General features: G+C 35.6%; 2 protein-coding genes across 5 annotated transcripts in view; both read left to right on the forward strand.

Moving 5' to 3' along the window:
• Parpbp (PARP1 binding protein) overlaps positions 1 to 20,364 on the forward strand; it is a 49,365-nt gene that overhangs the window by 6,467 nt on the left and 22,534 nt on the right. For 3 of the 4 annotated variants that reach the window (XM_069991414.1, XM_069991404.1, XM_069991432.1), the window contains exons 4-7: positions 5,947 to 6,180; positions 12,387 to 12,491; positions 17,954 to 18,130; positions 19,549 to 19,703. In XM_069991414.1, the coding sequence (XP_069847515.1) occupies positions 5,947 to 6,180; positions 12,387 to 12,491; positions 17,954 to 18,130; positions 19,549 to 19,703 (671 nt within the window). The remainder of the gene's footprint in view (positions 1 to 5,946; positions 6,181 to 12,386; positions 12,492 to 17,953; positions 18,131 to 19,548; positions 19,704 to 20,364) is intronic. The other variant, XM_069991422.1, reaches the window with a different exon arrangement.
• On the forward strand, positions 9,570 to 10,357 carry LOC138806016 (coiled-coil domain-containing protein 201-like). The gene has a single exon (XM_069991446.1). The coding sequence runs from the start codon at positions 9,640 to 9,642 to the stop codon at positions 10,219 to 10,221; it is 582 nt and encodes a 193-aa protein (XP_069847547.1). The 5' UTR covers positions 9,570 to 9,639; the 3' UTR covers positions 10,222 to 10,357.

The following is a 20,364-nucleotide window of genomic DNA, read 5'->3' on the forward strand; positions in this document are numbered from 1 at the left end:
AAATAAGACCATTGAGAGAAAAATAGCTAATGTGTATGGTAACATTTGGGAAAAAATAATTATTTTATATCTAAAAATTAATGTGTGTAATCTTAAGTCAAGGAATAATCTTTCCTAGGTATAATTGTCTGAGATTACAAACATGAGTCACCATGCTCAGTTTTATTGTTCATTTAAAAAAAAAGTTGTACCATTTGGCATTAACTCTAGCTTTAGGTTCCTTCTTTTTCTGCTTGTGTGGACCTATTTTAATTAATAGATTATTAATAGATTATTAGAGCATATTAAGTGTGAAAAAAATTGGGCTAAAATTAGAATTCCTGTAGTTGCCCTGCGTAGACTCATTTTTACCTATTATTGACATTATTTGCATTAATGTGGTACAACAATTGTTACAATTGAAGAGCTAATATTGGCATATTGTTATTGAAGTGTGAGTTCTAAGAAATGTATACTGATAATGTATCCATTGATATAGTATCATAGAAAATAGTTTTACTGCTCCCAAATCTACTATGTTTGTTCATCCTTTCCTCACCATAGGTGGCCATAGGTTGCTATGGCCACCACTGATAATTTTATTATTGCCTTTTCATTATTCCTTTTATATTTATAAACTATAGATATTATATTTACATATTTTAGATTATGAATTTATATACCTAAACATATACAAGTATATATATGTGTCTTTATATGAATATATACATCTATGCACATATGTATATTGTACAATGCTATACGCATATACTTGCATACATATTATTCTGTGAACCATTTGATAATAAGTAGCAGGCAATTTGAGTTTTGGTCTTTGAGCACTTCAGTTTGTATCTTTTATATCTAGTGCTACTCTTAAGCTTTCAGAAGACAGAACTAAGAATTTTTCATAATTTCACAAGTTTGTGTCTATAATTCCAACCCAAAACAATAATATTTTAGTTACCTTTCTTCATTATTGTAACTCTCCTCTCCAATGGAAGCAATGCGTGTTTAATACATGCTTCCATTCAATCCTGTTTCAGTCAATTTACAACCTACTAGGTGAGTTGGGAAAATAAAAGCTTAACAATACATTTTATTCATTGAGAATACTAGTCAAAGTCACTAGTTCACATTAATGTGTAGGTAGGTAACTGTAGTACACCTTTGTGTAGCTCAGGACCCTTGAACACCTAACAAGGTATATATACAGTTCATATTTTGTTTGAAAGGGACTTCATCAAGGATCAGCATCCCTCTATGGAATGACTTTTGTTCTTCAATGCTAAGAATTAATTTTAAAAAAGAATCTTGATGTTACTGATCAGAAGCAGAAAATTCCATTATACTCCATCTCCAAAAAAGCATGGCTTGAGCCTGGCTCAAGAGTTAGAGTGTCATCCTAGCAAGTGAAAGGCCTTAAGTTCAAACTCCAATACTGGAAAAACAAAAACAAAACAGAAAACAAAAAGCTACTGACCAGTGAATGGCATTTTTGGAGTATAAACATATAGACATATAAACCAAGTCGAAGAGTCTGGAGATTGAGAGACCAGTTTTGAGGCTGTTACATATCTATGTGTGATTACAGTAATTTGGACTACTATTAGTTAAAATGGAAAGGGAAAAAACTGCCTCTGGTGATTCATAGTAACTAAGGGAAATCAGAATTAGAAGTGAACTTTGTCTTACTTGAATGACCTAGAGAATAGTTTGCATTTGTCACTGAAACAAAAATCAGCAAAGGGAAACCATTGTTTCAGTTTGTGATGGTGAATAGGAACTGGGTTGGGAGATTTCATTGAAACTGGTAGAATTCAGGTAGAAATGTTTATATCCTTTAAAATAACTGAATGATTCCTTTGTAAAATCCTAATACCTGAGTTTTTGTAAGCAAGGATTATATCTTTTATGGATTTTCTCCTGTTATCCCACTCATTATCAATTTCTCCAATCAGCAGTAAGAATAAAAGTTAAGTTTTAGAATGTTTGTGTTTACCCATTGTTGAAAATTTAGGGAAAATTCTGAATTACTTATAAATGATAGTATTTCTATCTAAACTGAGGAAAGAGATCATATCTATAAAAAGATAACTCCAAGGTGATGGGATGTTTATTTTAAAGTTCCAAATCTTGAAATAGTTCCTAGTCGTTCCATGTGTAAGAGCTTTGTATTACAAGCTAATTTTTGTGTAAGTTTTTGAAATGTGGAATCATCCCAGGTTCTCTTTCCTCCCTCCTCATTGTAATCCACATCTAGTTGTTCTTAATTTTACTACCTGAGTATTTTATTTAAAATTTCCTACAGTAATATGAAGAAATGACATGAATGTAAGGAAGAAATTTTGAGGTTATTTTATAACTAAGATGTTAACCCTTGAACATTCACTGGAAATTCAGCTCATTAGAATCATTGTAGTATATGATTGAAGACTTATTCTAGAATCAGAATACTCAAATCATCTGATTTTTGTTTATGAATTACTTTTATAGAAATGAATGTATTTTATCAATAAGCTGCATAAAATGTATCCCCAAATTTTTTGATACATTTTTGATACAATTTTTTGATACATTTGAAATATTGCAGCCAAGTCAGTTTTTATTCAGGCTTGTTTATGTAGCAATTACTTGGGGCCTTTTTGTGCTTACCAATTTTCAACTTGCTAATTCATCTAATTCATTGTGAAAGTACAGGCTCTGGGTGGGAAAGAAGAGGAAAGATGAGTTGCAACCGAGATTTTCACAGTTCACGGATGTGTAGTACGTGTGTGTGATGGTGGTTGCAGCTCAATTTTATTTCATTATCCCACATATACAACTATTAGCTCAGGCATCTGAATACAACTGTGGTCAGACTTCTAAACATTCAACAATGTGAAAAACATACATATATACCTACAGTGCATTCATTAATAGCACATAGTAACAAAAGAGAATTGGCAATAGATACTTTGATTATATAGATAGATACACTGTAGATAGAACAGACTATAGATACTGGAGCTTGAACTCAGGGTCTCATGCTCTAATTTGGCTTTTTCTTTCAAAGCTCTACTGCTTGAGCTACACCTCCACTTCTGGCTTTTTGCTGGTTAGTTGGAAGTAAGAATTTCACAGACTTTTCTGCCCAGGCTAGCTTAGAACCAAGATCCTCAGTTCTCAGTTTCCTGTATAGTTAGGATTACAGGTGTGAGCCACCAGTGCCTGGCTGGTTGTAGATAAATTTTACATTAAAAAAAAAATCCTTTAAACTGTTTAGGTTTTTATTTCACGGAAATTAGAGAGGTTGAGTCCTAATACATAATCCTTACAACTAAATGTGACTATGACATGTTTGTTTTCTTAACTACTTACTTAGGTGGGAGAAAAGAAAAGAAATGGTATATAAAATAATATCTAGATTTATGGTTTTCACATGTTGTGTTTTTTGATGTTGGTCTTGTGGCTTGAACTCACGGCCTGGGCACTGTCCCTGAGCTCTCTTTGCTCAAGCCTAGTGCTCTACCACTTGAGCCACAGATATATTTCTGGCTTTTTTCTTTTGATAGTTAATTGGAGATAAGAGTCTTATGGACTTCCTTGCCCAGGCTGGCTTTGAACCATGATCCTCAGATCTCAGCCTCTTGAGTAGCTATTTCATATGCTTTTTTAGGAGGGAATATTAGGAGGGAATTCATATGTAAACATCTCTCAGCAGCTTTATACTGCTAAAAACTAACCTATAATAGATTCGTTGAGGAATGATGACTTCATTGTATAGCAACTATATATGACTTCATTAGGTGGCAAATACTATATTGGTCTTTGTCTTTGGAAATGACTTTATACTTTGGATCTGTCTGGAAATGATGTTATACTGGATATTTTTCACCTTACTTGTCTTACTAGGAAAGTTACAAATGTTCCCTTGTACAATATAGACAAAGGTACTGGCTTCATAGAAAATACTAACAATAACTGCAGTAGACTGTCACATTTGAAAGTGACCTGAAAATACCCTTCAGTAAATAAGAAGGAACAGAGTCTTTAACTGTATTTCATTTCTCCATCACCCTTCCAACAGTTATTTGACTTTAAAAAGGGGAAAGAAAATAAAATGTCACTTTTAGTACCAATTACTTGTCAGTATATTTAATATATAAAAGACTAGTTGGGCCCCGGTGGCTCATGCCTATAATCCTAGCTACTCCTCAGGAGGCTGAGATCTGAGGATTGCAGTTCAGAACCAGAGTGGGCAGGAAAGTCCACGAGATTCTTACCTCCAATTAACTACTAAAAACCTGAAGTAGAGTTGTGGCTCAAGTGGTAGAGTGCCAGCTTTGAGCAAAAGAGCTCAGGGACAGGTGCCTGGGCCCTGAGTTCAAGCCCCATGGCTGACAACTGTCCCCTCTCCCAAACAACGTGTGTGTGTGTGTGTGTGTGTGTGTGTATTTATTTATTTATTTTTTATATAAAACCTCTATATAGCCAAGGGTATTGACTCAGAGGGTTTCAATATCTTAGTACTCATTAGTGGATCTGGTCTCTCCTCTAATCGTAACAAAAAATCTAATTAAAATCTAAATTTTATTTGAAATTTTTAATTATTACAAAATAACTAATATGCATAATTAAAATATAACCACTCTAAAATGTAGCTCTTTTCTCATTTTATTCTTGTGAAATATAATCCTTCTTAGGTCCATCAGAGAATTGAAGAATTGAACATTTTGAACTTCCTTCATATATTAGCCAGCTGGCATATTTTCCTAGCAAAACATTTTTTGATTTGACCACATAGTCTCAATCAGTTGTTACTGGTTTGAATAATAGTATATGCTGTCATGGTGGGCACCTGATCATGAAAACTGATATCTGGAGTGCCTTTTTATTTGGATTTAAAATGTTTTTACAGTCTCAATATAAACACAGTTAATCTAATCAAAAACCTTTCTCACAAGATCAAAAGAGCTTACATAGTTTTGTTTTAACTAGTTATACTCAACAGGGTTAGAATAAATTGTACATTTACACTAGACAGAATCTTAATTTATTTTAAATGTGAAGAATGTCATGCTAAAAACTGTTTCAGCCATATTTGAGATAAATGATGGGAAGTTACAAATCTATCTTATATTTGTTTGGGCTATGGATTCAAGAGTTGAGAGATGCTGATTTTTTTTTTTTTGCTCATTGTGCTAATTTCATGGAAACTAGTTCATTTTCATATTTATGATACAAATGGATGAGTAAAGAGTTGATTTTTTTTTTTGTCAGTACCAGGACTTGAATTCAGGGCCTGGGTACTGCCCCTTAGCTCTTTTGCTCAAGGCTAGTGCTCTACCACTTGGGCCACAGGTCCACTTCTAGAGTTTTGGGGTTAATGATTGATAAAACTTTCATGGACTTTCCTGCCTAGGCTGCCTTTGAACTGCAATCTTCATATCTCAGCCTCCTGATTAGCTAGGATTATAGATGTGAGCCAGCAGTGACTGGATTGATGATTATTTCCTTACCCTAGGTTTTAGCATTGGTAACTTTAGCATTGATAACTTGTAATGGTATATCAAATGAAACATTAATTAAAAAACCTCATCTATAACTATAACTTAAGATCAACAGTTGAGACATTTCATTATGAGGGAATTCATTATGGCATAGGCAGTTTTAAATAAGAGATTAAAAGATACAAGCAAGTATTTCTCTGGTCAGTAGTATTAAAGTGTAGCTTACTACCCACCTGTATCTACTTGAACTAAAAGAAATGTAGTGGAATTTGTGAAATGAGACAATAGTTATATATTTACCAGTTTTTGTCATGTGTAAAATTGCCTTATTCATATTTTGTAAAATCATTAAACTCTTAGATTTGGCTGTAGGAAAATGTTATTTGTATTTCCTATCTTAATAATTTTGTCTTTTTATCAGTTTTATCTTTTTCATCAATTTTATCTTTTTCTTTTCCTTTTTGCATTATCTCAGTATGATGGAGAATTTACAGTCTCTCTCAGTGATGTCTTATTGACATGGAAATACCTACTACATGAGAAACTGAACTTACCTGTTGATAATATGGAAGTGGTTGACCATTATGAAGACATTAAGAAGACTTACAATGATTTCTTGAAGAATAGTAATATGTTAGATCTGATCGACATTTATAAAAAATGTAGACTTTTAACTACTAATTGTGAAAATAATGACATGATATCTCCTGTAAGTATTTTTTAAAATAGTCCTACTTTTATCAAATTAAAATTCTTCTAGACTTACTTTGATTTGTTACTAGAGCATCCCAAGAGTGGGTATGAAAGAGAACATATGAAGATGACAGAGAATATAGTCTTTATTCTAGGTAGTAACATGCCAGGTTAAAAAAAACACCTAGTAATTTTGTAATATTTTGGCTTTGAGGATCATGTTAAGAATGGAAAATTTAGCTACTTGAAAGATAGCTTTTACTTGGAAGAAATAGATTTGTATTGTTGTTATTTGGCTTGATTGTAAGAATACTTTATTATTAGATTAAAAAAAAAAATCAGGGGCTGGGGAGGTGGCTCAGTGGCAGAGCGCTTGCCTTGCATGCCTGAGGCCCTGGGTTCGATTCCTCAGCACCACATAAGCAAAAAGAATAAAACCGGAAGTGGTGCTGTGGCTCAAATGGTAGAGCACTAGCCTTGAGCTGAAGAGCTGAGGGACAGCGCCCAGGCCCAGAGTTCAGGCCTCACAACCGGACCCCCCAAAAAAAAAAAAAAATCAATCTCAAATGCCAAATTTCTATTTGAATTATGTCAAGGATTACTTTCCTAGAACTTTTTTCTTAGTTGACTGTACAGCTGTTTGACATGTTGTATGACTTATGATATTTCCCTATGGATTAATAATAATAATATTTTCCTAGATAACATGACATTTTTTTCCCATGAGTATAGTGTGATACAGTATACATGAGATAATGGATTTTTCATTTTTTATACAAGCATATTTATTTTTTAATGGAATGTAAATTTTTTTTTTGTCAGTTATGGGGCCTGAACTCTGGGCCTGGGTGCTATCCCTCAGCTCTTCAGCCCAAGGCTAGCACTCTACTACTTGAGCCACAGTACCACTTCTGGCTTTTCCTGCATATGTGGTGCTGAGGAATCGAACCCAGGGTCTCATGCATGCAAGGCAAGCACTCTACCACTGAGCCACCTTCCCAGCCCTGGAATGTAAATTTAAAAATTAAGTGGAATATATCTCTCGGAATTCATTTTGTCCACAAGAGATTTTATAAACTATTTAAGAATATCTTTGTACATGTATAGTTTTTTAAGTGTTGAAATACTTTATCTTAACTTTTGTTGAGTACTAATAAGGTGTAATAACTAAATGTAATAAATAATAAATATATAATAACTAAAATAACTAATTACAGCAAAAGATTGAAGAAAACCTTTTTAGCTAATTATATAAATCTCTACTCTTAAAACTAGTTTAAGCTAAGCTCTAGTGGCTCACTCCTATAACCCTAGCTACTCAAGAGATTAAGGTCTGAGAACTTTGGTTTAAAGGCAGCACGTGCAGGAAAATCCGTGAGACTTATCTCCAATCAACTATCAAAATGGCAGAAGTGGAACTGTGGTTCAAATGGTAGAGCACTAGCCTTGAGTAAAAAAGCTCAGAAACATTGCCCAGGCCCCGAGTTTAGGCCTCAGGAATGGTATGCATGCGCCATACTACAAGTAGTGTAGAGTCTTCTATAAACAATGCTTAATGATACACACTTGGCACTCTCATAGTTCTATGGCTATCATGGAGGCCCATTCAACTATCATGTTTGTTATTTTACTCTCTCTTACTTGTTGGTTGCTATCTTCAAGACCATTTCTGGTCCATTATGACGGAAGTTTCAGACATTTTTATTTATTTTTTAACATTTTTAACTCATTCTCCCCCACCTTCCCAGCCCCCACCCTGTTTGTTTTTTTTTGTTTGTTTGTTTTTTTAGCAAGAAATAGAACAGAATTTTCTCTTTTTAGGGAGTTATAGCTCTTTTGCTTCCATTTCATTACTCAAAGCTTAGTCATATGGCTATACCAAGCTGAAAAGTGTAGTAACATAGTCTTCATTATGTTTAATAACATACTAGGATAAAAGCTAAAGCTGTATAAAGAAGAAGGGGAAAATGGATACTGAGGTACAGGTTTTTGTATTTGCCACATTGGTCTATCAAGGAAATGATATATTTATGTAAACCTCCCCGCATGACCACAAGTGTATACTCATACTGAAGTAGAGATACTTATGATTGAAGATTGATTTTTGGTCCTTCCTAGCTGTATTTTATTTGCTTCACTACGTTTTACATAACTAATTTATAAAGGCTAATTAATAAGCACTGAGCTATGGGAACAATAAAGTCTGATTATCTAATGATACCATGAGATACTGATATTTTGGGGCATATTGTTTTCATCCAATCTTTGGCCCCTGTTTTAAGTTCTTTTAAAAAGTTTTCTTATTTGAATGGATCAACTAATAAAATGGAATATGTAAGGATACACATTTCAGATTGTCTATATGGAAAGTTGTCTTCAACATTCCCTCTTTATCCCTTCTTTTGAAATAGTAATACATGAAGAAAATTTTTGGAGTTAATGTTTGTTAACACCAGTACCTTGGTCTAATACTTATATTTGCGCCATGGACATTTCCAATGAGGGGAAAGTAGATAAGAAAATATATCCCTAGATCAATTTCTCAAAAATAAACAAAATATAGCCTTAATTTGTACCAAAAGTCTAAGCTTTTACATCAAAATATTCCAAATTTTATGATCTTAAATTTTCATGACCCTGATAGGTTTTGTTGTTGTTGTTGATGATTTTTTGTTGTAACTTAAATAAGGCAGGAATGATGAGATAATGAGCTAAGAGGACAGTTGTGGAACTGTGTATGAACTCCCTTTCCCTTGTTTATAATTTATCTTCTGAGGAACTGTAGGCATATGGTACCCTTTAAGTCTTTGAATTCTAAGTGTGGTCTAAGTGGAGCAGTTTGGTTCAGTACTTGCTTTCTCATGAACTGTGAGTATCTGGAACACTGCATCAGAGACCCAGCCAGGGTGAGGAGTGAAAATGAGAAAAAAATATCTGAGAAGGTAGAGCCACAGAGATCTGTAGTTCCTCTGAGCCAGGTCAACAAAGGTCCTTTGTGAGCTGATTAGATAACTTATGCCTCTAGCCAGAAGTAGCTGCATTACTTCCTGTTAATAAGACTTGAGAGAATGCAAGACTTTATTGGCCAGTCAGCATGTGACTCCCATCCTGCACTATGGACATAGGAGCCATTTTATATTCTGTCACTTACAGAGCCGACATGTCAGCTGAGCCCCAAAGAGCCAATGAAGAAAAACAACAAACTATCCAAAAAGTCACCAGGAGCTAGAGAAGGGGAAGTTAGCTGGCAACCCATGTGCCCACATAATAATGCAGTCACAGGGGACTGACAACTTGAACATACGAGCACATTACTTAAGAGAACTCATAACACCTAAGTACCCAAAAGAGGCACGTTCGTTTGTGTCTCGTGTGAGTGCCACAGGTACGTCAGCTTGGGCTCAAGGACCGGCACTGGCGCGTGCTGCAACTGCCTTGGGCAGCTTTTCCGGTTGGAAATGGGGTGGAGCTGGAGATGAAGGGGTTGAACTCCGGACAGGAAAGCCCTGCTCTCCAAATGGGGCCACCATTGAGAAAGCCCATAAAACAAAAGACTCCCGAGGAAGCAAGCTTCAGCAGGAGCCCAAGATCACCAGAAGTTGCCCCTTACATTGAGGAAGAGGGTCCAGGGGATAGGTTCCTGCTATCTGCATGTACTTCCCAGGACTTCTGTAGGCATCTGGCAGGGATTGGCTCCACAGCCGCTTCCACAAAGAGACGACCTATTCTCCAGGCCTCCGAGGTGCTCCACGGGCAGTTAGGGTCTGGCATGGACCCCTTGGTTCCTGGGGAAGAATCTACCGCCTTTGTCCGGATGGCTCAGCAGCAGCGGCAGAAGCAGAAGCAAGAGTCTTTCCCAAAGGGTTCTCAAAACTCAAGGGTGCCCAGGAATCACCACACAGTCCACAGGGGGAGATGGGGCCCAATGAAGCCGGCAGCTGCCATGGAGCGGGTGAGGCAGTGGGAAAGCATCCTGCTTCAGAACATTGAAGAAGCCACTCAGCATCACCTCACTGTGGAAATTGAGAAGAATTGCAGCCACAGAGTTCCAGTTTAACACACACACACCCAGCTGGAAGCCTACCAAGTTCACACATGTCAGAGACACTCATGGACCTGTTTTGGCTACTAAACCGAAGCTAGACTTCATTTATTCTAATAAATGTTTTCCCTAATCACTTATCAAAAAAAAAGTTTTCTTTTTTTTCCCTCTAGCCCTATCCATCTCTTTCTTTTACTGCTTTCCCAGCTTCCCCTTCTGGTATTTTGGACAGGTGTACTAGCTCTCCTCAGGAAAGGCTATAAGAATGTATTGTCAGAGTAGAACCCAAATTCCAATCTCTAAGGAAATCACACACGTGAGTGAAAAATTTCATGTAATAGATTCTACTAATAGGCAGGTCTAGGTATTCTGTTTTAAGAGACAAGTAAAAAAAAAAAAATAAGCTTCAGGTTGGGTGGAAAGTATTCCTTACCATTCTTCCTGGAACTCCAGACATTGAGGTGGAGGTTTCCAACAGAGAATTGTGATCAAGAAGGGATCAGAAGGAGGAGAAGGAGGTTGGCAATGACAGTTACTGGGACAGTTCAGATTTCATCCATTGATGTTCTGTGTGCTGTGTGGAATGTTACAACACATGACTTTTATGAGCTATTTCCTCCTATATAAATTAACTATTCTACTGGCTCACCAAACCTTGTGTAGCAATTATCAGGTTATAAAACTGTCAATCATGAAAGAGGAGGAAATGTTGAAAATATAAAGAAGCAGAAATTTCTTATGTGGTTATGTAGAAATAAATACATTAGGGCGCATCCTTCCAAGCTTTATGAAAAACCAACAACTTTTATAAAAACTTAAAAAAATTGTTTTTCTGATATAACAGGTATATTAGTATGAGATGCAAATTTGTATCTTGAAAATTGTGCCCAATAAAACAGGAAAGTATATAATTGAAAAAATGAAAGAAGATCTGACTTCTAGATCTAACCTCCAAGTTAGATCTCGAAGTTGGAGGTTCTATCTAGATTTAAGAAAATGATGAGTCCTAGAAGGAAAGACATGCATATGAAGGTATAATTAAATATGTAAAAGTATGCTAAAACAAAATTATATATTATAAAACTATATTTCTATTATAATTGTAATGTGGAAGTATAATTATAACAATATAATATAATTGATATTGTAATATTGGCTGGAAAGAAATGAGTCTGAGGCTGATGAGTTTATCAAGATATATACCTCGGGGCTGGGAAGGTGGCTCAGTGGTAGAGTGCTTGCCTTGCATGACTGAGGCCCTGGGTTCGATCCCCAGCACCATATAAGCAAAAAGAAAAAAGCCAGAAGTGGCGCTATGGCTCAAGTGGTAGAGCGCTAGCCTTGAGCTGAAGAGCTGAGGGACAGCGCCCAGGCCCAGAGTTCAGGCCCCATGACCGGACCCAAAAAAAAAAAAAAAAAGATATATACCTAGACATATATATATATAGAGAGAGAGAGAAAAGATACATACCTAGGTAAGAGTGTAGTATAGTTTCTATTACAGAGTTCCTTTAAACATAATTTAGTATTCAGTTTAATTATAATTCAGATATTATCAGTATAATCGTGTGTCCTGAAAGAGGAGGTTGGCAACCTGAAAATCACATCCCCAACCAAGATAATCATCTGTAAGTCAAGTTAAAGGAAGGATCGGTGAGAATGTGGGAAAGATGTATGCTGACATCTATGATGAATTCCCTGTAAGCTTAGGGACTGAACAATTGTCAAGTAATACTCCACATATGAACATCAGGGACACTAGATGGAAGGTATTCTTAGTGGTCTATCTAGCAACTATTAGTAATACCCCATATTTTATTAGTGTTTATTTTCTACATCTTTAAAGGTCCACATTTTCTCATTTGGAAAATGAATACTTAGCTTATGACTGATAATGACCTGGTAATGATTACAAAAACAAAAAAAGGTGGCTAGGAATGTGGCTCAGTGGTAGAGTGCTTGCCTAGCATGCATGAAACCCCAGATTCAATTCCTCAGTACCACGTAAACAGAAAAAACCGGAAGTGGTGCTGTGGCTCAAGTGGTAGAGCACTAGCCCTGAGCAAAAGAAGCTCAGGGACAGTGCCCAAGCCCTGAGTTCAAACCCCAGGACTGGCAAAAAAGAAAAGAAAACAAAAGGTAAACCAGTTTTTATTAGCAATGCCTTATATTTCCTACAGATTGAACTACGGGATTTTCTGTCTGGCAAAAGTTATGCAATAGCTGATGGAACTAATGTTTACGAACCCACATCACCAATGAAACTCAAGCAGGAGAATGGAAAGGTACTGATAAGCTGCCTGTGAGTTCAAGCAGAGTATGATTCCCTTCAAATCACTGAATTTGGCATTTCATATGAGTTAACTAATACTTGATTCTTTTAAAATTCTTACAATTTTAAAAATTTATTTAAAACTTTTGGTAAGTGAGTCATATATTGGAGGCTAGTTTACACATAATATAAATCAGGGTCTTTATGGATTTGGCCAGAGTAACTGGTACTGAGCAAATATGGGTACCATTCAGAGTACCAAAGATTCTTGCATCTTCCTCTTTGGTAATTTTATTGTTTTAGGTAATTGATTCTTGTGTGACTGTTTCACTACTGATGTATTAGGAGTTTTGATGACAAGATTTACCATACAAACAAACCACAAGAAAGTGCCATGTACAAGTTTAATGTAATTTCACACTTCAACTGACTGTTAAGATTAAGCTAGGCACCTATGTATAGTAATCTTAACTAACCATGGGAGTTAACATTTATTAGTTTCTAGAAGTAATAAAATCACCATTGTTAAGATGAAAGTTTAAATATATTCTCAAAGTCAATAAAATTGTATTTAACATGTTTGACTACATTGGGGGGGGTGGGGCTGAGGGAGTTGGAACTCGAGGCCTCTTTTTCACTCAGAGCTAGCGCTCTACTACTTGAACCATTCTTCCAGTTGGCATTTTTGCTGGCTAATGGAGATAAGAGTCAGGCTTTTCTACCCTGGGTATCTTCCAACCATTATCTTCAGATCTCAGATTCCTGAGGAGATAGTATTATAAGTATGAGACACTTGCTTGCTTCCAACATATTTTAAAACTATACACCTATTTTTGTAATTGTTTCAGTAACTTTGATGAATTGCTCTTTTTTTTTTTTTTTTTTTAGGAAATGTTACTGAGATGATTCTTCTATAAGTTACATATTTTATAGATTGCACTTAAATCATCACTACTTTCAAATAAATCCCTATAGACTAGTCCCTGGATTTATGGGTGTACCTTTTATCAGCATCAATTTATTTTCATGTCTAATTTAAAGCTGCCAACATCCTGTGGCATCTCTAAAATTGTTCAGCATACCGTTCCTAAAAATGAGCGATAACCATGATATCAATCTTCTCCATTTGTCCCTAAAATGGTCTTTATATAAATTATTTTAATTAATAAACATTCTCCTAATATTTTGTCTTTTTTATTTGCTGAATACTTTGCAATTTTAATTTAATTTAACTTATTTATTTCTCTTCTGTATTTTTCATAATTTCTTAAAAGCTTAGAATTAGGCTTAACATTTTGCAAGAAACACTTTCTAAGTGATCTAGAGCATTTAATTTTGTACTTAATCAGGAAATAACTCAGCATATTCTAAGCTGCCAGATCTCTCCAGTATAAAGATCTAGTTTTCCCATTCCTATCAGCAAAGGTCTATGGGGTAATAGTTTGTTTGGCACTGTGTAAATGATCCTGTTTCACAACAAACTTTCAGTTAATGTTTTTTAATGCATGCATTGATGATCTTTGTCTGAGGCAATTATTTGTTTAGTATTTGTAGATAGTGAGTTTCTAATTGTTACATGATTACATTAATTACTTGCCATTGCCATTTCCAGTAAGGCAAAATTTTACCTGGATAAAGTATGAATCTCTGAAAATGTCAAGGCCATTGTTTAATTCTCTACCAATTTTGGAGTAGACATAATAGATATATGTAAGAGGCAAATTATATATTTTTTCTATTTATCTTTCTCTTTTTTGTATGTATATTTCTGTGGATTCACACATGATTGTATGTGTGTATGTGTGTATGTGTGTATATGTGTGTCAGCTTTGTGGCTCAAGTGGTTTTTGTGCTCAAGGCTAACGCTCTACTCCTTGCCACAGTTCCATTTCTAGTTTTTAGATGGTGTATTGGAGATATCAGAGTCTAATGGGGACTTTTCTGCCCGCACTAGCTTTGAACCGTGATCCTCAGATCTCAGCTCCTGAAGGATTACAGGCATGAGCATACATGAATTTTAATTATTCAATTGGTTACACACATGTAGTTTTGATGTTAGTATAGAAGGAACCCATTTAGACAGCTCCTGTATCTTCTTTTACATGCCCTATTGGAGATTTTGTTTTGTTTTATCCAGGTTCTGGAGCTTGAACTTAGAGCCAAGGCAGTGCTATCCCTAAGCTATTTTGCATAAGGCTAGAACTCAACTACTTCAGCCACAGCTCCACTTCCAGCTCTTTTGATGGTTGGAAGTAAGAGTCTCACAGACTTTCCTGAATGGGGTGGCCTTGAACAGTTCTGAGCCTCCTAAGATCTAGGGTTACAGGTGTGAGCCATCAGTGCCTGGCCTTACATGAACATTTTTTTATTTTTCCTTTTTGGTGTCAGAAAATATCCCAAGTCTATCATCAGTGTTTACTGTTCAGACTACCAGTTAATAACCTAACTATTGTTAGTTTGATCAACAGGGGCATCAACTCAGGGCCTGGGCACTGCCCCTAGCTTTTTTCGCTCAAAGGTAGCACTCTGCCTCTTGAGCCACAGATCTACTTCCATTTGTAATTGTGGGACTGTTTGAGATGATTGGAGAGGATAGAAGAAAGGTGAATGTTCAAGGGTGAACAATATTGAAATACTTTGTACTGATATATGGAGTTGTCATAATGAAACTCAGTTAAAGCCACTGAATAATATAGATAATGGCATGAGTGTGAGGTCAATCTGATTATAGAATATGCATGTATTAAATACTGTGTGGAAACATATGAACAATTAGCAAAGAGTACCTGTACAAACTCTTAAATTTTTTTCAATTTAGAAAAACTTTCTTCAACTGTAGGCTGAATACTTATATCTCAGTAAGAATGCAGGGACAGGAAATGAAACTAAGAACTGTAAGCAACCTTACAGTATCCAATTTCTGGGGCTGGGAGGGTGGCTCAGTGGTAGAGTGCTTGCCTTGCATGCATGAGGCCCTGGGTTTGATTCCTCAGCACCACATAAGCAGAAAAATCGGGAAGTGGTGCTGTGGCTCAAGTGGTAGAGTGCTAGCCTTGAGCTGAAGAGCTGAGGGACAGCACCCAGGCCCAGAGTTCAAGCCCCATGACTGACAATAAAAAAAAAAAAATGGATCCAATTTCTCAAGAAACATAGCAAATACTTTGGTGCTATGGGTAGAACTAGTTTATTAAGCAAAGAGAACAATATCCTTGTTTGGTAAAGCTTTAGTTTTGTGGATTTTTTTTTCAGTGTAGGACTTTGTCAACCGTTCTTATGTGGATTGCTTGTCTAAAGAACCTCCTTAAAACCCACTTGCACATACAAGAGTAAGGAAACCACAACTGCCACGTTATCTGACCACAACGATAGAGATAGATGTCAGTGGTAGCCATGAGTTAAAACACTCCATCTGTGAAGACTCCAGGATACTTCCCCCATGATGTTTGCCCAGCGTTGCAAATCACAAGAGTAGAACTTGTTAGCTTTGAAGAGCAAGTTGTATGTGTGGAAGGCTCAGGCTTGATTTTTGTGCTCAATAAGGATCCAGCATATAAATAATAGTAAGGCCTTATTACTTTTGGGCAACAGAAACAGTGAAATTAAATGAAATTAAATTCCATTAAATGTCAGAAATGTAAAAATGTTTCTTATTACAGTGTAAATATCACTTTTTTCTTCGCATTGATTTTTTTTTCTTTTTGGCAAATAGTGTTACTCTTTTGTAAATGTCAAAGAGATACAGAAGAGATTACTAGTTTAGACATACTGTAGACTTAAAAATAGAAATATTTGCTCTCATAGATGTCATGAAACAGTGGAAGGATAAGGAAATTAAAAGACCAGAAAAGAGGACTGGGAATGTGGTTTAGTGGTAAGAGTTCTTGCTTAGCATGCTGAAACCCTGGGTTCTATTCCTCAGTACCACATATACAGAAAAAGCCAGAAGTGGCACTGTGGCTCAAGTGGTAGAGTGCTAGCTTTGAGCAAAAGAAGCTCAGAGACAGTGCCCAAGACTAGCAAAAATAAATAAATAAATAAATAAATAAATAAATAAATAAATAAGAATAGAACCACACAGCATTATCAGATGGTAAAAAGGAAAAGCGTGTAAATGTATGCTTTAGACTGGGCTATGGCTCAAGTGGTACAGTACTTAGCTAGGGAGCTTGAGGTACTGAGTTAAAATATATTGTGGGGACTGGGAGTGTGGCCTAGTGGTAGTATGCCTAGTATTCATGAAGCCCCAGGTTTGATTCCTCAGTAACATATAAACAGAAAAAATTAGAAGTGGCTCAAGTGGTAGAGTGCTAGCCTTTAGCAAAAGCAGCTCAGGGACAGTGTCCAGGCCCTGAGTTCAAGCCCCAGGAATGGCAAAATAAAAAAAGTAATAATAAAAAAAATTTATAGTGGTCAAAGGGAAGATATTCTTAGTAGAAAATCACAAAGGCTCAATAGCTATGTGCATATGATCATATAAAATGTTTATCAAAATGAATTCAAAGAAATTGAAGCAAGGTTTTTAAAATTATCTTTCTTTTTTTCCTCTTGTCACTGTTTTTGATTTCTGTGCCTTTTGTCTTGTATGTAAATTTATCTGTTTGAGGGAGGGTAGAGGGCACAGAAATGGTGAGACAAAGGGTGAACAGATGCAGCCAGTGATACTTACTAGACACTATATTGAAAATAAACTATACAATTTGTGGCGAAGGGGATGTTGGAAGAGGAGAAATAGAGGGAAGAGGTGACACTGTTCAAAAAGAAATATACTCATCTGACTTACATAACTAACCCTTCTTTTTATTAACTTTATTGTAAGGGTAATGTACAGAGGAGTTATAGTTACATAAGTCAGGTAATAAGTACATTTCTTTTTTTATTGTCAAGGTGATGTATAGATGGGTTATAGTTATGTAAGTAAGGTAATCAGTACATTTCTTGTCAAACTTGTTACCTTAGTACATTTCTTTTTGAACAGTGTCGCCCCTTCCCTTGCTTTCTCCCAATTTTTCCCTCCTGCCTCCTCCCACAAGTTGTATGGTTCATTTTCAACATAGTGTCTAGTATGCATAGCTTCTTGTTGGATCTGAATTGATTTTGGTTATCCAGTCTCAGTTTTCAATTTATTGGACAATTTTCTTTGTCTAAAACTGAATGAAGTATTCTGAGTTTTTTTTTTTTTTTTTTTTTTTTTGGGTCCGGTCATGGGGCCTGAACTCTGGGCCTGTGCGCTGTCCCTCAGCTCTTCAGCTCAAGGCTAGCGCTCTACCACTTGAGCCACAGCGCTACTTCCGGCTTTTTCTGTTTGCTTATGTGGTGCTAAGGAATCGAACCCAGGGCCTCGAGCATGCAAGGCAAGCGCTCTACCACTGAGCCACCTTCCCAGCCCTGAAGTATTCTGAGTTTTAAAAAAATGCATATAAAAAAGAGGTTATTGACTTAGAAAAAAATGAATTAATATGACTAATTTTTGTACAGGTACAGCTACTAGCAAGGAAAATTGTCTTTTCATATTTAAACTTGCTAGTGAATTCAAAGAATGACCTGGCTCTGGCTCATATTCTGAATATTCCTGATAGAGGACTTGGAAAAGAAGCCTTCACTGACTTGAAACATGCTGCTCAGGAGAAACAGATGTCTATGTTTTTGGTATGGGTGTGTTGATGTTGTACCTTAATATAGTATTCTTGTAATATGATATAAACAACTTTTAAGTGGTAAATATCTATTTTATCTCTATATTAAAATCCATGGCAGGTTTTTTTTTTCACCCACTATATCTTTTTAAGTTTGGTAAAGAAAAAATTATCTAAAGCAGTGTTTCCCTACTCTATACTTTGCAGAATATTAGCTCTGGTAATTTTTTGTTTTTTGATTGAGACAAGGTTTTACCTTGTAACTCAGTGCTGGGAATGTAGATTTGTACCTCCATGCCCAACTTTGATAAATTTTTGTATGTTTTTTATTGTAAAAATGCTGTACAGAGGGGTTACAGTTACATGAGCAAGGTAATGAGTACATTTCCTATTGACCATTGTTGCCTCTTCCTTTGTTTTTTCCTCCTACCATCCCTTCCCTCCTACCTCCACAACTACCCCCCCCCCACCCCCAACTTTGATAAACTTTTGAACAGGTGTTTCCAAAGGCAGAAAGTCTCTGTTAAGTACTCCCTGAGTAAACTATGCCAAGGGAAAATTTAGAAATAGTATATCTCCCTGATGATTTACATAGCACTGTGTATATATCAAGAGCTCGGAGAAATCCTGCCACAAAGAAATTTACTGGTAACTTTTAAGAGTTAACTTTGTTATTTAGCCTATTGTTTCTGAAGTTATGCCCATGGAACTTCTTGTAAAGTGTTGACATTTCATAGGGTTTGTCCCTCTAACAGTTAGAAACAGTCTTAGAAACAGTTAGAACAGTCTTAGAAAATGCTATGTTAGAACATTTTTATCTTCGGTAGGACACTCTGCTGTATAGCCATCGCATGTGTATTTTTAATTATTGTAGAGATAAGTCTTTTTTTGTTTTTTTTTATTAATAAGTTTTTTTATTGTGAAAATACTGTACAGAGGGGGAGATAAGTCTTTTTAACTACGTGATCAAAAACCAAAAATTTGAATGCTGGATGGAATTTAGTAACTATGTAATCTATTTCACAGTAAAGGTAAAATAAATATTTGGAAGTACTGATTAACAGATTAATTCACTTATCTAACACAACAGATCAGTTAACGCTGAAAATGAGTTTATTTTATATGACAATTTTGATAGTCATAAAGCTAGGTAAAAATGTATTCATAAGCAGATTCTTTATAATCAATGATCTGTATTTAATCTTTAATTTGTTTTCATCTGCAATTGGTATCATTGGTACCCTTGTTGGTATGAATTTTGGATGGCACTAGTCTCTATGGTTTTATGCCTGAATCAAAGTTTAGTAGGAGCCATAAAACTTGCCACATTTTACCTGAAAATTTAGAATTGTATAACTTTACCTAGTTCCATGACTTAAATTTCAATTTTAACTCAGTAAAACTTAAATATAACTGAATCATTCATTTCATTCATAGGTGGCCACATCGTTTATTAGAACAATAGAACTTGGAGGGAAAGGATATGCACCATCATCATCTGATCCTTTAAGGACCCATATAAAGGGATTGTCTAATTTTATTAATTTCATTGACAAATTAGATGAGATTCTTGGCGAAGTACCAAATCCAAGGTAATAGCTTTTCATAAATTACCAATGTGTATTATTCATTGATTTTTAAAACCTTACAACATCAACAGTAGGAATGAAAAAGATACTGAAATGATCGAGTATCATCACATCAAAAGTAAAGAGAGGAAACATAACTATCTAGATGAATAAATCATAATTCCATAGACTTCCTCCTTAAATTTCTTTTTCATTATTCTAAAGTACATTTACTGTGGCGCATTGTTACCCAATCCTTTGTTTTTTCCCTACCATCCCTTCCCTCCCCACCTCTCCAGCTTCTCCCTCCCCACAACCCCCAAGTTGTAAAATTTGTTTTCAACATAGTATCTTGTATATCTCATTGCTACAGTGGTCAACATGTATCCTTATTTCACCATTTTGTTATTTCCCTTCTCCTCCCCAAATTAGAAAAATGTAACAAGATTCAGAGCATCGGATTCAAATACAGTGAAAACGGGTTATAGCATGGGGGAACAACATACAAAAGAAACAAAAAAAATCACACAGTACATTAAAAAGAACAGCAACAAAGATAAAACCTCTTTTGTCCCTATCTTGGGACTAATATTTTGCTTAGCATCATCTTATATGGTCATATGTACATAGCTTTTGACCTTTTCTGCTTGTCTAGATACATACTAGTTATTGCAAATAAAGGAGA

The sequence above is a fragment of the Dipodomys merriami genome, unplaced genomic scaffold, assembly GCF_024711535.1.
Source record: "Dipodomys merriami isolate MVZ:Mamm:240054 unplaced genomic scaffold, mDipMer1.0.p SCAF_10, whole genome shotgun sequence".
NCBI classification, from domain to species: domain Eukaryota; kingdom Metazoa; phylum Chordata; class Mammalia; order Rodentia; family Heteromyidae; genus Dipodomys; species Dipodomys merriami.

Bases quoted from the DNA above. Each gene is read 5' to 3' on its own strand.
- LOC138806016 (XM_069991446.1), top strand. From the start codon at position 9,640: ATGAAGGGGTTGAACTCCGGACAGGAAAGCCCTGCTCTCCAAATGGGG.